The 17,148-nt window shown below is 38.3% G+C and overlaps 1 protein-coding gene across 9 annotated transcripts in view; it reads left to right on the forward strand.

Moving 5' to 3' along the window:
* The window catches only part of PATJ (PATJ crumbs cell polarity complex component), a 399,437-nt gene that overhangs the window by 293,267 nt on the left and 89,022 nt on the right, over window positions 1-17,148 (forward strand). For all 9 annotated transcript variants that reach the window (XR_013757701.1, XM_079103582.1, XM_079103581.1 and 6 more), the window contains one exon: window positions 16,023-16,115. Coding sequence is in view for 8 of the 9 variants with exons in the window: in XM_079103582.1 (XP_078959708.1) it covers window positions 16,023-16,115 (93 nt within the window). In the remaining variant the exon portion in view is untranslated. The remainder of the gene's footprint in view (window positions 1-16,022; window positions 16,116-17,148) is intronic.

Raw genomic sequence — 17,148 nt, forward strand, 5'->3', positions numbered from 1 at the left:
CAGGGTCAGCCTGGGCCACACAGGGAGATCCCATCTGGAAAAAAAAATTACTGCTTGTTAATTCTTCTCTTGTGTTTACAGAAAGTCATATCAATCTTTTGAGGGAGGGAAAACATTTTAGAATAATGTTTATATAGTATTATTGACATGAATGTTTCCATAGAAGTGAATTTGTCTTTTACTTTAAGTATTGTTTTCTGCATGCAAAATGAAAGTACCTTTATAATGACCAAGAGAACTTGGCTGTATTTAAATTATGGCGCTTCTGAGATACCTACGCTTTGAGCATAGAAATATAAACTGTTGGTGTCAGTGCTTAGTTTTAGGAGGACCATTTCTGGGGTTTCTCTTTGGTTTTCTTCTGTTAGGAATGACCTTGAATATCAGCTGCTTGTCTTCTTAGGCTGTTCCCAGCCAGACGGTTTCTGCTCCCTTCCTGCTCAGAGCCCAGCACTTAAAGGGGGCGGTTAAATGCAGTGTGTACTGTGTTGAGCACAATCTTAGATGCTTTCAGTACCTAGTTTTATGTCTCACTTGTATCCAGACTGGGAGACAGTGCGTCTTTTCACTCCACAGAAGAGACTGGGGTTAAAGAAGGTAAATACGTTCTTGTGTGTCCACGTACAGGTACGCAGCATAGCATCAGTTCTTCATCTTTGCCTGGGAGTATTGCCACCAAGCTTTCAGAAACCCGTCATAAAGACCCAAGGGGAGGCTGAGGCAGGAGGACCACAAGTTCCAGGCCAGCCCCAGCAACTTAGCAAGACCCTGTCCCCAAATAAAAAGAACTGGGATATAGCTCAGTCGTGGGGTACCCCTGGGTTACATCTATAGTACCACAAAAAATTTAAAATATATAATAATGAATAAAGGGAGCACTGTATATAAAGCATTTAATATAGCTTGTGGCACAAAAAAATTACTAAATGTAAACTATTTTATTTATCAAGTTATTGAAGTGTACTTAACTTTCACTATGTTGTATAGTATTAGCTATTGTTTTCACTTTTAAACTGTACTAACCCCAGAAATGGTTCTAATCATTCTATCACCTGTAAAAAATAAATTTTACTTATGCCTTAACCTAGCAGCATCATTAATCATCCAGAAGAATAATTTGTTCTCATTCAAAATAACATCATTGTGTTCTGAAAGTTTAGAAAACTTTTTATTTTTAAATAAACCATGCTGATAATATATGAAAAGTATAAATAATGCCATTCTTAAGGGTTAGGAACCTTATTGTAATAGCTGAATCAAACCAGGTGGGTTGGTACACCCCTGTAATTCCAGCTACTCAGGGGGCTGAGGTAGAAACATCACAAGTTCAAGGCCAGCCTTGGCAATTTAGCAAGGCCCTAAGCAACTTAGCGAGATCCTGTCTCAAAATAAAAAAGGGCTGGGGATGTGACTCCATAGTAAAGAACCCCTGGTTCAATCCTCAGTACCAAAAAAAAAAAAAAACAAAACAAAAAAAAAAAACCAGATATAATATCAAGAGTTAGTACATGGGACAGCATAAAATTATAAAGCTTCTGCACAGCAAGAAAGCAATTAGAAATGTGAAGAGAGAAGAGAGAACATACAAAATGGGAGAAAAACTTTGCTGGGTACTCTTCTGACACAGGTTTAATATCTAGAATATATAAAGAACTCAAAAAACTATATCAAAAACTCAAATAACCCAACTAAATAAATGGGTAAATGAATTAAACAGACACATCTCAAAAGAAGAAATACAAATGGCGAAGAAATATGTGAAAAAATGTTCAACATCATTAGCAATTAGGGAAATGCAAAATCAAAACTACACTGAGATTTCATCTCACACCAGTCAGGATGGCAGTCATCAAGAATCCAAATAATAATCAATGCTGGAGAGGATGTGGAGAAAAAGGAACACTGTTGGTGGGATTGTGAATTAGTACAACCACAACGGAAATCAGTATGGAGGTTCCTCAAAAGTCTAGGTGTGAAGCTGTCACATGACTGAACTATACCACTCATGAGTGTTTATCCTGAAGAATTAAAGTCATCCTACTACAGTGATGATGCATATTCATATTTATAGCAGCACAATTCATAGTAGCCTAACTATGGAACCAGTTGAGGTGTCCATCAACAGATGGGGATTAAAGAAAATGTGGTATATATACACAATGGAGTTTTATTCAGCCGTAAGGAAAATGAAATATATGTCATTTTCAGGAGAATGGATAGAACTAGAAACTACCATTTTGTTAAGCAAAATAAATCAAACACAGGAGATAAGGGTAAGGATCATGTTTTCTCTCACATGTGGAAGCTAGAGAGGAAAAAAGAAAGGCAATTTAGGAGGGCAGGGATCTCATGAACATCAACGGGAGATCAGTAGAGGAAAGGGACCAAGGGGTAGGAGAGGGGGAGGTAGTGGGGAAGTGCTGGGGAGTGACAGTGGACAAATTATATTGTTACATTATGTATTATGTGCATGTATGAATACGTAACAACAAATCCCACCATTGTGTATAACTAAAATGCACCAATAATAAAATGCAGAAAAAATAAAAAGGCCTGGGGGTTTAGTGGGTTCATTTTCCAAGAAAAAAGCAAGAGGTGAATCTTCGTGTAGGGTGCCATCCTGTACATTCCGTTTTCAAAAACAAACCACAGTTGGGTCTTTATATAAGTATAATAAATTCTTTTCTCTAGAAGGTTATACTATATTATGTTTCTGATGCACCATTACAATTTGAATTATGTTCTCAAGAGGGCTCTTGAGTTCCCCTCTGGATTTGTGGCTATAATGCCACCAAATGATCAAAGCTACCCCTCCTGGGGGACGTGCCTGAAGTGTGTAGACGTGCTCTGGTCTCCCACCACACCCTCCTCCCCTCTACTCTACCCGGTGGCCCCCTCTCACTCTACCCTTTGCCCCTCAGCTGTTGCTAGGAAGTGTTTAAACATAACTCACATCTGGCATATGACTGAACGCCCCCATTTTAATCATAACCAAACAACAAAATGTAGCCATATCACTATTAAGTCACACCAAATACTAATAATTCAGCATAACTGAAAAGCACTTTTATTATATATTAATCATACCTCATATTTATCCCTTAATGCAGCAGATATTTGTTGAATTTTTAGTATGAGTCAGGCAGTGTTCTGGGCACCAAGGGTTTAACAGAGAAAAATATTGCTTCATGCAGTTGTGGGCTGGTAGAGTGAGAAACAAAACTGCCAATGGAACAGGAAGCTTGCCAGCCAGTACTCATTCTGGCTCTGCCACTCACCTGTTGGGCATATGACCTTGGAAAGGGCCGTTAACCTCCCAAAGTTTGTCTTTCTATGAAGCCAGGGCAATGACCTCCCCCGCATGTGTCCACGGGGATCAGTACTAAATAGAGGTAAAAGTATTTTATAATCCACACAGTTAAATGTCTTTATAAGGGATTATTAGCATCTCTACTGTGCTACTGTTGGTGATTCTTAACACCATCAGAAGTCAGGCAGGTCCAACGCCTAATCTTTATCCCACTATTCACTAGCAGAGTGAGCTTTAGCCAGTTAAGCTCTGTGTCAGTTTCTTCACATTTAAAGTGGGATTGATAAAAAATAATTCCATGGATTTGTTGGAAGAATTAAATAATGTTTATGAATCCCTAACATTTTTTCCTGACACATGGTAAGAATTTATTTTGGTTGTGATTATATTTTCACAACCTAGTAGCAGAATCCCCAGCCCCCAGAATCTTCCATTTTCAACTTTTGTATACAAACAGAATCTTTTCCCCTTTTAATTTAGGCAACTTTTTAAATTAACAAATAAAAAATAGTTTAAGTACTTACCAGATATAATGTTTTGAAATATTTTTGCATTATGGATGTCTAAATCGAACTAATTAACATATGCATTACCTCACATTTATCTTTTTTTGTGTGTGTGTGTCATAACACTTAAAATCTCTTAGAGGAAAAAAGTAAGTCTCAGAGAGCTTCAAGAATACAATAAATTGTTTGCTTTTTCCTTTTTTTATTCTTTTGGTTCCAGGGGTAGACTCCAGAACTTTATACATGCTACACAAGTACTCATCCTGTGAGCTATAGCCCCAGCCCACAATACTTCCCACACCATTGTTACTGTTAACTATAGTTACAATGCCATACAATAAGTCTCTTGAACTGTTCCTCCTGTCTAACTAAAATATGGCATTGTTTGACCAACATCACCCCAGTGCCAACTCCCAACCCTTGGTAACCACCTTTCTACTGTCTCTTTCTATGAGTTCAACGTTTTTATATGCCATATTTAAATGAGATAATTTGATATTGACTTTCTGTGCCTGAATGTTTCCTTATCTCCTCCATGTGCATTCATGTATTCATGTTATAAATAGTAGGATTTCCTCCATATGCAGTAAAATGAAATTAATGGATTAATTCTCACCTTGTACAAAACTCAATTCAAAATGGATCAAGGATCTAGGAATTAGACCTGAGACCCTTCACCGAATAGAAGAAAAAGTAGGCCCAAATCTCCATCACATTGGCTTAGGACCAGACTTCCTTAACAAGACCCCCATAAATGCAAGAAGTAAAAGCAAGAATCAATAAAAGGGATAGATTCAAACTAAAAAGCTTTTTCTCAGCAAAGGAAACAATAATGTGAAAAGCGAGCTTACAGAATGGGAGAAAATTTTTTCCACACATACTTCAGACAGAGCACTAAACTCCAAAGTTTATAAAGAACTTTTAAAACTTTACACCAAAAATACAAAGAACCCAAATCAATAAGTGGGCTAAGGAACTTAAGTGGGCAGACACTTCACAGAAGATATACAGGTAACCAACAAATATATGAAAAAGTGCTCATCATCTCTAGTAATTAGAGAAATGAAAATTAAAACCACCCTAAGATTTCATCTAACTCCAATTAGAATGACTGTTATCAGGAACACAAGCAATAATAAGTGTTGGCGTGGATGTGGGGAAAAAGGCACACTCGTACATTGCTGGTGGAGTTGCAAATTGGTGCAGCCACTCTGGAAAACAGTGTTCTACAGTGATGCAGCCACATCAATGTTCACAGCAACTCAATTCACAATAGCTAGATTGTGGAACCAACCGAGATGTCCTTCAATTGATGAATGGATAAAGAAACTGTGGTAAATATACACAGTCATAAAGAAGAATAAAATTGTGACATTTGCTGGTAAGTGGATGAAGTTGAAAAATATCTTGCTAAGTGAAATAGGCCAAGCCCAAAAAACCCAAAGGCCAAATGTTTTCTCTGATAAGTGTATGACGATACATAACAAGGGGGGTAGTAAGAGTGGGGAGAGAAGAATGAAGGAACTTTGGATGGTGTAGAAGAAAATGGGATGGGGGAAGGAAGAATAGTAGAATGAGACAGACAGTATTACCCTATATATATGTATGATTGCATGAATGGTGTGAATCTATGTGTGCAACCATAGAAATGAAAAGTTGTACCCCATTTGTGTACAATGAATCAAAATGCAGTCTATAAAAATAAAATTTAAATAAAAAAGATAAATAGTAATATTTCCTTCTTTATAAGGCTTAGTGGTATTCTATTATGTATATATGCACTACATTATCTTTATCCATTCATCCATTGATAGACAAGTATTTAGATTCCATACCTTGACCTTGACGTATACCAAGTGGTATAACTGATGGATCCTGTGGTAGTTTTGTTTTATTCTTTGAGGATCCTCCTTACTATTTTCCATAATAACTGTACTAAATTTCATTACTACCAAAAATGTGCATGGCGTCCCTTTTCTCTCCATTCTTACCAACACATATCTTTCATCTTTTTGATGATAGCCATTCTGACAGGTATGAGGTAATAGCTCATGGTGATTCTAATTTGCATTTCTCTGATGATTAGTGATATTAAACTTTTTCATAAAGTCATTTGTATGTCTTCTCTTAAAAAATATCCATTCAGACCCTATTATTTTGTAATCATAATATTAATTTCCTTGCTATTTGTGTTATTCAGTTGTTTGGCTTCCTTATATATTTTGAATATTAACCCTCAACTCTTGTGTACTTTACAAATATTTTCTCCCATCCTCTAGATTGCCAGGGTCTCTTTCTTTACACCTTTCACCTTACTAATCCTCTTGCCCAAAACTCTCTGATACCTCCTTCTTGCCTACCAGAGCAAACCATTACTTCCAGGTTAAAGTTTTACTTACCTCCATAACTTACCAGCTCTCTTTTCTCACTAATGTGTAATAAAGCACTAGCTGCATCTCATGCATCTATATATTTCCCACACACACCTTGGTCTCTGCAGCCCTTATGTCTTTGCTCATTTTGTTTCTTTCACTTGGGTCGCCTTCCCACTTCCTCTTTATTAATTCACAGCCTGGTTCTTTGAAGGATTGTCTTTTGGAAGATTTCTCCAGGTTTCCAGTGACTCAACCTAATAAAATAATGTGCAGGAAGTATTGACCTTGGTGTCTAGACTATAAGAGGTGCTCAAGTGTGTCATCCTGTTACGGTGACTGGCTTCATTCCACACCATTCCCTTCAGTAATCTTCACACCCTTTGTGGTTGTGTAATCCTCGTGACTCATTTAGCAAGTTAAAATTGTCCCTTGTCTGTTGTGTGATGTCATGTGGGCCTCATGGAAGAAGAGGAACCCATTTCCAAATGGATTTCTCAGTTAGGGCTCTGCTTCTAATATTTACCTCATTATCACAATGTTTTCAGGATGTATGCCACAAGCACCACACTAGACTGAACTCTTCTGTAGATCTGGGCTTCTTGTCTTCATCACCACAGACTCACCAATGCCTAGCACATAGTACTGCTTTCATAAATATTTGTTGGATAGGTGAATGGCAAGAACAGTATTGCTGCTTTTCTATACTCTTACTGTACAGGTTTTTCTGAATCGTTGATGTTTCATTTCATAATTCCTTTTTTATTTGTTCTAATTTGTTTACATGACAGTAGAATGCATTTATGCACTTTAATATATCATACATAAATGGGATATAATTTCTCATTTTTCTGATTGTACGTGTAGAGTCACATCAGTCATGCAGAAGTATATGTACATAAGGTGATAATGTCAGATTCATTCTACCATCCCTCTTCTTTCCATCTCCCCTCCCCTCCCTTAATTCCTTTCTACCTAATCTAAAGTAACTCTATTCTTCCCTAGTACTGCGGCCCTGCCACCCTTATTGTGAATTAGCATCTACATATCAGAGAAAACATTTGATCTTTGGGGATTGGCTTATTTTGCTTAGCATGATATTCTCTAATTCCATTGATTTACCAGCAAATACCATAATTTCATTCTTCTTTAAGGCTGAGTAATATTCCCATTGAATATATATACCACATTTTCTTTATCTGTTCATCTATTGAAGGGCACCTAGCCTGGTTCCATAGTTTAGCTAATGTGAATTGAGCTGCTATAAACATTGATGTGTCTGCATCACTGTAGTGTGCTGATTTTAACTCCCTTGGGTATAAATCAGAGGATAGCTGGGTCAAATGATGGTTCCAGTCCAAGTTTTCTGAGAAATCTCCATACTGCTTTCCATAGTGGTTGTACCATTTTGCATTCCCACTAGCAATGTATGAGTGTACCTGTTTTTTCACATCCTTTCCAACATTTTTTTTTTTTGGTGGTGGTGCTGGGGATTGAACCCAGGGCCTGTGCATGCAAGGCAGGCACTCTACCAACTGAGCCATATCCCCAGCCCTGCCTGTGTTCTTGATGATTGCCATTCTGATTGAAGTGAGATGAAATCTTAGAGTAGTTTTGATTTGCATTTCTGTAATTGCTAGCAATGTTGAACATTTTTTCATATATTTGTTAATTAATTGTATTTCTTCTTCTTCAAAGTGTCTGTTCAGTTCCTTAGCCCATTTAATGATTGGGTTATTTGTTTTTTTGGTGTTAAGTTTTTGAGTTCTTTATATATCTTGGAGATTAGTGCTCAATCTGAGGTGAATGTGGTAAAGATTTTCTACCAATCTGCAGGCTCTCTCTTCACATTATTGATTGTTTCTTTTGCTAAGAAGAGGCTTTTTAGTTTGAATTTATCCCATTTACTGATTCTTGATTTTACTTCTTGCACTTTAGGGGTCTTGTTAAGGAAGTCAGATCCTAGGCCGTTATGGTGAAGATTTGGGCCTACTTTTTCTCCTAGTAGGTTCAGGGTCTCTATTCTAGTATCTAAGTCTTTGATCCACTTTGAGTTCAATTTCATGCGGGGTGAGAGAGAGAGGTTTAATTTCATTTTGTTACATATGGCTTTCCAGTTTTCCCAGCACCATTTGTTGAACAGGCTATCTTTTCTCCATTGTATATTTTTGGCACCTTTGTCTAGTATGAGATAACTGTATTTTTATGAGTTTGTCTCTGTGTCTTCTATACTGTACCATTGATCTATGTGTTGGTTTTGGTGCCAATACCATACTGTTTTTATTACTATAGTTCTGTGGTATAGTTTCAGGTCTGGTATTGTGATGCCTCCTCCTTCACTCTTCTTGCCAAGGATTGCTTTCTCTACTCTGGGTCTCTTATTTTTCCAAATGATTGCTTTTTCTAGTTTTATGAAGAATGTCATTGGGATTTTAATAGGAATTGCATTAAATCTGTACAACACTTTTGGTAGTATAGCCATTTTGACAACATTAATTCTGCCTATCCAAGAGCTTGGGAGATCTTTCTATCTTCTAAAGTCTTCTTCAATTTCTTTCTTTAGTGTGTTGTAGTTTTCATTGGAGGTCTTTCAACTCTTTTGTTAGATTGCTTCCGAAGTATTTGGGTTTTTTTTTTTTTTTTTTTTTTTTTTTTTTTTTTTTTTTTTTGAGACTAGTGAATATGGTAGTTTTCCTAATTTCTCTTTCAGTAGATTCATCACTGATATACAGGAACATGTTTGATTTGCAGGTGTTGATTTTATATCCTGCTATTTTGCTGAATTCATTTATTCTAGAAGTTTTCTGGTGAAATTTTTTGGATCTTCTAAATATAGAATCATGTCATCTGCAAGGAGTGATAGTTTGAGTTCTTCTTTACCTATTTGTATCCCTTTAATTTCTTTCCTTCTGCTGCTGTTTACCAATTGTCTATTTTGTGTAGAATGTAGATTAATCACACAGTCCCTACCCTCAAAGAACTTTAGTCTTATAGGAAAAATACATGTATATTACTAAAATGCACTGTGCCCTAAGAAGTAAAATAAAGCTTTAGGAGCAAGTTCAGAGAAGATGAATAATCTTTCCTGGTGGGGGACCAGCTCTTCGTGGTGGAGAGATTGAACATTGAAATATGTGTATATTTAGATGGGGTAGCACAAACAAAATCACTGGAGCAAAAGAAAAAACATGGAATAGGGAGAATATGAGGGAGTGTGAAGGAAATAATAGAAGACGAAGTTCAAAAAAATAGCCTGAGGTCAAACTGAGAGAGACTTGATTTTAAATCTTAGAGATTTGAATTTAACACATTCGGGGCTTGGAGCTCTGGAGGCGTTTTGAACACTGAAATGGTCTCATCAGGCTCCACTTCAGGCAGATGAGTGGAACAGCAACGGTAAAGATGTCCTGAGGGAGAAACTCTGTTGAGAAGCCACTACAGTGGTCTCCTAAGAGATGCCAAGGGCTCAAGTAGAACTGGGATTTAGTAAGGGGTATATACTCCATTCCTCCATCCGACGGCAGCCTGGCTCTTTTAGAATACCTTCACGTAAGCGAGTACCTTCATTTTTCCTTTTTCCCAGAAGTTGTGCTCTTTTGAATCCTAAGTGAGATAGAGCTGGCCTCATGAAGCATGGAGAGGTGGACTGCAGAGGGAGTGCCATTAGCATGATTTCCATTTTGTTTTTAATTGTGCATTGCCTTTCTGGAATTTTGGGTAGCCTAATAAACATGCTCATGATTGGAGTACAGGAAAGAAATTCAATTTGTCACATCTAGTAAACATGATTTTACAGAAAGAAATATTTGTGAATTTAGGCTGACAATGAGAATAATAAATCGTGGTGTTTTTGAAAACAGAATTGGATTTAGGAAATACAGGGATGAAAAAGTTTGAACCACCATAAGATTTATTTTTAAAGTAAAGAACTTTTAATTGCATCAGGGAGGTATAGTTGCCTTTAAAAAAAAAAAAAAAAAAAGATTTGCTGTGCTTAGTAACACCTCATCAAAAGGAAAACAGTTGTGTATACTGATATGCTCTTTTGTCATATTAAATGAGGGAACAGGGTAGCCACCAACACTGAACATTTATCTGCCCAGAAATGTTTTGCAATCCACAATACCATCCTTCATGAATTTAACTGGTATTGAGGGTTGTCTCTAAAACTTCGTTTTCCTGCTGCTGCGGCTCTCACTGCCCAGCTGTGGGAAACTGTAGATAAATAGTAGGTATGAAAAATACACAGTAGCATAAAATAAAATAATGACCATCCCGGCTTTATTGGGGAGATTTTGGAAGGAGAGTAGAACGTCCCGAAGGTGAGGGCAGCACTGGCCTCGGTGGGGACTGGCCCTCGTGACTTACAGTCTGTCTTTGAGTGAAGACCATTCAATGTCCAATCACGAGCCCTGCCTCTCACATGTATTCATCCTTAGAAGGCAATCCACCGTGCAGTCTGCTGACCGTGGTCTTCCTAGGGAAGGTCGTTCTCCTTGAGCAAGCTTGACTGAGCCAGCAACTTTAGACAGGTGGCCTTGAAGAGCAGCAAGCAGGAGGGGGATGCCAGCCATCCGGATTAGCTGAGTCATCTTGGGTGCCAGTGGCCACCATCCGTCAGCCAGATGGTCCCCAAGCCCCTGGGATCCACTCGTACCTTCGGATTCATGCTGCTGACCTATTTCTTCTTCCTGTCTCTGACTGCTTGCTGTTTTCTAAGCTCCGGGCGAGTGGGGGTGTTGATGGCACCTCACTCCATGAGCCATTGAGTTTTCAGAGCGGAATCCACAGTGCAGTCAATTCAGTTCTCCCAAAACGTAAATGGTTCAATGCTGTCCTCTCTCAATTCCACCTTCCTTTTTGCCCGAGTCTCCTCTCCATCTGGATTTGGACTTCACAGCCTCCTGAGTGGAGTCATGTCAAGCCAAAGGCAGAAGAGGACATTTAACTGTGAAGTAGGAAAGAGACTTTGAAGTGAGCCAGACCTAGGAGAAATATCAGAATGGACTAGACAAAGGAATGGGTAGGGCACAGCTGTTAGATCAGGGGGCTTTCGTTCTCATCAGAGAGATGAGAAATCAATGTACTAGTTAGGATAAATAAGAGGTGACAGGTGACACGAGAGGGTCCGGTAAGATGTTAGGTGACCTCAGAGCAAGGAGAGATTTTCTCCTGGCTGAGGGGAAGGAAGAGGTTTGTGGTATAAGTAGCATTGAGGCCTGACTCTGTATGACAGACTGCTTCCCTTGAGCCTCTAGTTATAAAGTGTAGCTTTGGATGTAGATGTCGTGGGTGTTCTTTTTGTTTTTATTCACATCTTAAAGGATGCATAGACCCTTTGGAATCTATGTTGCTTTTCCCACGTTTTCTTAAATTTCCCCAGGTGAAGCACCAACTAAATAGATGTTTCCTCTCCCCTTTAGTGTTCTTGTTATAAAGTTCAAGAGAATCTCACCTTCTGTACTTATGGTGCTGATAAATGTAAAAATAAAGATTCCTGTAGTTTAAGGAACACTTTCTTCTCACCAAGGACGAAAAAGAGAGATTTAGATGAATGGTATCAGTTGATGACCATTCTATTGAAAATCCGCTTGCTTCCTGTGGGTTTGTTCTGCATCTGTCTAATGTGCTGTGTTTGGATATCACAGCCTCACCACGGCCTCTTCAGGGGCCACACAACCCACAGAACCAGATACACTAAGAAATTTGGATATTAAATATTTTCCATAGATTAGGTCCTGATTCTTTGAAGTAGTAATCCATTTGTTCAGAAATTTTTTTGTTTCTAAAATTTAACCTACTGGGGCTGGGGAGATAACTCAGTCAGTAGAGTGCTTGCCTTGCAAGCACAAGGCCCTGGGTTCGATCCCCAGCACCCAAAAAGATAAAAAATAAAAAATAAAAAAAAATAAAATTTAACCTACTGTCTGAAAATCTAAACATTTTCAAGATTTCTTAACTCGGGCAAGCTTACATGATTGGGTAACTTCGTGATTACCAAAAATTCACTGATAGAAGAATGTTGTAGCTAATGAAATTTTCTGGTTAAGAAATGCTAAAATCTGAGCTGTGTCTGTAGCTCAGTGGTAGAGCTCTTGCCTAGCATGTGTGAGGTACTGGGTTTGATTCTCAGCACCACATAGAAATAAATATATAAAAGAAAAGACCATCGAGGACAACTACAACTAAAAAATATTTAAAAAAAAAAATGCTAAAACTTTAAAAAAAAAAATCCATTGTCAAATGACATTTTTAAATTTTATTTATTTTAGTTTTTTGTGTGCCAAAGGTAGAACAGGGTTTCACACCCACTGGGCAAGCACTCTACCAATATGCTACATCTTCAGCCCGACAGTAATTGTTTAAAAGACTGGATCTTGTCTTCTGTAAGATTGGTTGTCAACAATACTGAAGGAAGAACGAGAGAGCTTATTTAGGCCTAGCACAGGTACCAAGAGTCTTGCCCTTGGTGGCAGTCTTGTTGAGCTTTGAGTCCTATGTCTGTCTCTTGCTCGCTAGGGTCCTTTAGCAAGTTCCTTAAAATGTATCATTTTCCTGATCCATGATTTGGGATCACAGTGGTATATAGTGTTTAGGAAGGCTACATGAGACAGTATGTCAATAAAGAACCTGCCTCATGGGCTAGGGAGATAGCTCAGTTGGTAGAGTGCTTGCCTTGCAAGCAAAAGGCCCAGGGTTCAATCCCCAGCACCGCAAAATAAAGAAAGAAAGAACCTGCCTCAATAAAAAGCCAGAAATAGAAGTTAACTGCAGCTGGTGCTATTCCCATAGATATTTAACATATCAACTCAACAGCCTAATAGGGTAGGAGTTGGGGGTTTTTTTTTGTTTTGTTTTTGTTTTTGTTTTTTGGTGTAGAGGGAGGGAGGATAGTGTGTGGTATTAGAAATTGAACGCAGAGCCTCATGCATCCTAGGCAAGCACTCTACCACAGAACTACATCCCCAACCTTTTCTTACTTTTTTTATTTTGAGACAAAGCCTTCCTAAGTTGCCTAGGCTGTCCTTGAACTTGAGAACCTTCTCCCTCAGCTTCCTAAGTAACTGGGAATATAGATCCCATGGTGTGCCACCATGCCCAGCAAAGTTAGTATTTTTAATCTGGCATTTTTATCTGTACTTTTTTTTTTTTGGGGGGGGGGGTGGTACTGGAGATTGAATCTAGAAGTGTTTTGCCACTGAGTCACATCCTCAGCCCCTTTCATTTTTTTATTTTGAGAGAGTCTCACTAGGGTCTTGTTAAGTTGCTGAGGCTGGCCTCTAACTTGCAGCCCTCCTGCCTCAGCCTCCTGAGTCACTGGGATTACAGGCATGTGCCACCACACCTGGTTTATCTGTACTTAAATACAAGTAGAGTCATGTGTCACTTAATGGCAGAGATATATCCTAAGAAATGCATCATTGGGTGATTTTATCATTATGCAAATGTCTTGGGAGTATAAACGTAAACCTAGATGGTAGAGTCTACTACGTACCTGGGCTTTACAGTATATGTGTGTATTTAGTGTAGCCTTTTGCTCCTAAGGTCATGATGAGCAAAATAACATGAAATTAAATCTAACATAAGATGATGGACTCATAATCAGGAAACGTAGTAAACATGAGATGTATAAGGAAATTGCTAGCATAATAGCCTATTGTTTAACAGTTAACTTTTTTATAAGGTCAGAAATTACAGTATAATAAACAAATGATAGAATAATAGAAAGCATAGTACAGTAAATATATGAGTCTATAACAGTAGTTTATTACCATTATCAAATATTGCATCTTGTGCATAGACTTTCTTGTGTACTAGACTTTCCTGCAGTGGACAGTGCAGCAGGTTTGCCAACACCAGCATCATCACAGACATCAATGCCCTGTGCTACCTCACGATAGCTATGACATCACGAGGCAAGAGGAATTTTTCAACTCCATTGTTCCATGGGACCGCATCAAGTATGTGGCCCTTCATTGACTGAAACATTGTCACACAGCCCATGACTATACTCAGATTGAGAAAGCACCTTGCCCCAAGTCATAGAATTCCAAGTGGCAAAGTTGAAATGTGAACCTAGATGTGACCATTTCCAGAGTCCATGCTTCTTTTTTTTTCTTAGATGACTTTTTCTCTTAGTTATTTCTCATAACCCTCTTTTATTTTTATTCTTTTTCCTTTATTTTACACTTGCAGATTCTGTGCTAATTCTGTGCAATGCTAATTCTTCTCTGATCAAACAGTATAAAAATAACTAACATAAAAATTCCTATTCCTGGAGATCAGTAGAGTAGAGGAAAGAAGCCAGGGAGAGGGAGCAGGGGAAGGAAAGGGGAAATACTGGGGAATGATATTGGCCAAATTATATTGTTGTGTCATGTGCATGTACAAACAGGTAACATGGATTCCCACAACCATGGGAACAACCATGTTTTAAAAATTTAAAAAATAAAAAAAATATTCCCCATTCCTTAATCCCACTTCCTATAAGTAAGCAATTTTCAAAAATGTGTTTTATGTGCTTGTAGATAATTTCATTGCATATATATTATGCATGTTGTCTATGGAAAATATTGCCCTAATTTACATTCTCCCTATGCTGTGTAAAAGTTCCTGTTTCCTTACAATACTGTCAATACTGAATGTTCTTTTTCTGTTATGTTGTCCACTTGATAGCTGAAAGAATACTGTGCCTTTGCTTTAATTCACATTTCTTAAATTACAAATGAGAATGAATGTCCCAAAACCAAACTATTCTCTCCACAAATTATCACATCCAAATTTGTAGTAAGCCCAGGATGGTGCGGTCGTTAATTAACTATAGCAATTAGTATGTCATAATTCAATTGAATGTGCCTAATGTGTTTTAGAATTTTAATGGAGCTTGTTTTATTTATACATCTAGTAATAATAAGTCCCATTAAAACATGTATATATTTAAAACATATGTGTTTTAAAAATACATATTTTTAAAATTTTGCAGGGGAAAAAAATCAAGGAAACAAGTAATGTACTCACTGGTTCAACCAGTGCTCATCAGGTTTTCCCAGCACTGCAAAAATAAAATAAACAAGATGAACACATTCTCATGAGTTTTCGTCTTGTGCATAAAATAAACAACTTCCTCACTGAGAAAGCTTTGGCTGAAAGTAACAGAATAACTCAAACTGACTAAAACAATAAGGAAATGTATTAGTTCTCATTCTAGAAGGTGGCTGAGGATAGGACTGTGCTCCAAGTTTGCCCAATCCCATGGCCCTTAGAGGGCCAGTTCCTTCCATCTCTGTCTTTACTCTGTCCCCCACTATTTTAGCTTCTTCCTAAGGCTGGTTTCCCCATCCTCATGTGATGGCTGCCTGTGACAATTTGGGCTCCATGTTTTCTTTCTGAGAGGTATGTGGGCATCTTACAGCTCTATTAAGATTAAGGAAGAACTTTTCCACAAGTGTCCAGCAAACATCTCTCTCTGTGTCTCATTAACCAGAACTGAGAGAGATAAAAAAAAATCCATGCCTGAGGTACCCATTCCTGACAAAATTGTGGGAAAAAAGAATGAGATTGACCTTAGGCAGTCAAGCCTTTGCCTAGAACAGAGAGCAGGGCCCAGCTTTCCCTAAGGCGTATCTGTAAACCACAGGGATAAATACCTACCAAAAATAAATAAAAATAAGCGACAAAAACACCAAATGGCCTTCTGCTAGAAAGACCACAGGAATGGCTTCTGCAGGAGAAAAATGAAAATAAACTCAGCAACTGCGAATGAGTGTACAGCTGGGGGTCGTGCATGTGAAGAAAGAATGACTTCTCTGCCGTTTTCTTTTTAATGTCCCACAGGATCAGAGTGGCACAGAACCTGTTAGCAGTGAGGAAGATGGCGGCCTGGAAGTTGGTGTTCATCAACTGCCCGAAAGTGGAAGCCCCAACCTGGTGAGAACTCGGGTGTTTTCCATTTGATGTTCTTTTGGGAGATTGTATTATTTTAATTTTGTACCACCTTGGAAAGGACCATCTGCCGTGTTTGCTTCCCTTGGAATTTTGATCTCTGAGACAGGAGAAGCTTTCCACACAGCAGACAGCCCTTTCACGCTGAATAGCACCATCTCCTGCCTTCTTCACACTTGAGTTGTGCCGTCTGGGACTGAAGAAGCCATTGCCCCTTTAAATCTGTTTTAATGTTGACTTTTACAGGGCCAGGAGTGTCCTGGAGACACAGGAAGAGATGTTAAGTGTTTTCCATTGATTCATAGTAAAAGATACATAATCACCAGGGGCTGGGGCCTTAGAGGTGATTTTAGAGAACTCTCCTTCCTTATGTAGCCTAATGCTTGATATTTTATTTGGTAGTTGTTGAATGCTTGCTATGTACCAGGTACTGTTTTGCAGCTAAGAACTTCCAGAGTTGGACTATAAGTTCTGCAAAGAAAGGTGAGGCTTTTTTCTCTGTGATTTGAAATCCAAATCTCAAGTGGCACACACCCATAATCCCAGCAACTCAGGAGGCTGAGGCAGGAGAATTGGAAGTTCAAAGCCAGACGCAGCAACTTAGTGAGACCATGTCTCAAAATTAGAAATAAAAATAAAAAGGACTTTGGGTGTGGCTGAGTGGCAAAGGACCTTGGGTTCAATTTGCAGTAACCAAAAAATAAAAAATAATAAAAATAAAAACAAAACTTAAAGAATTCATCACTTAGAATCACTTAGTCACTCTTATTTTAAGACAGCCTGGAGTTTTATTTTGCTTCAGGGAGTTTGAGAAATCATCTATTGATCTTCTTTTACCATTTAGAAAATATATTTTGAAGCTAAGCATGGTACCATGTTCCTATAGTCCCAGCTACACAGGAGGCTGAGGCAAGGCAGTCATGTGCAACCAGCCTGTGCAACATGGTGAGAGGAACAAACAAACAAGCAAACAAACAAAAAAACTAGCGATGGGTTGATTACTGGCCAAAATTCTATA

This window comes from Sciurus vulgaris, assembly GCF_902686455.1.
Source record: "Sciurus vulgaris genome assembly, chromosome: 1".
Classification (NCBI taxonomy): Eukaryota; Metazoa; Chordata; class Mammalia; order Rodentia; family Sciuridae; genus Sciurus; species Sciurus vulgaris.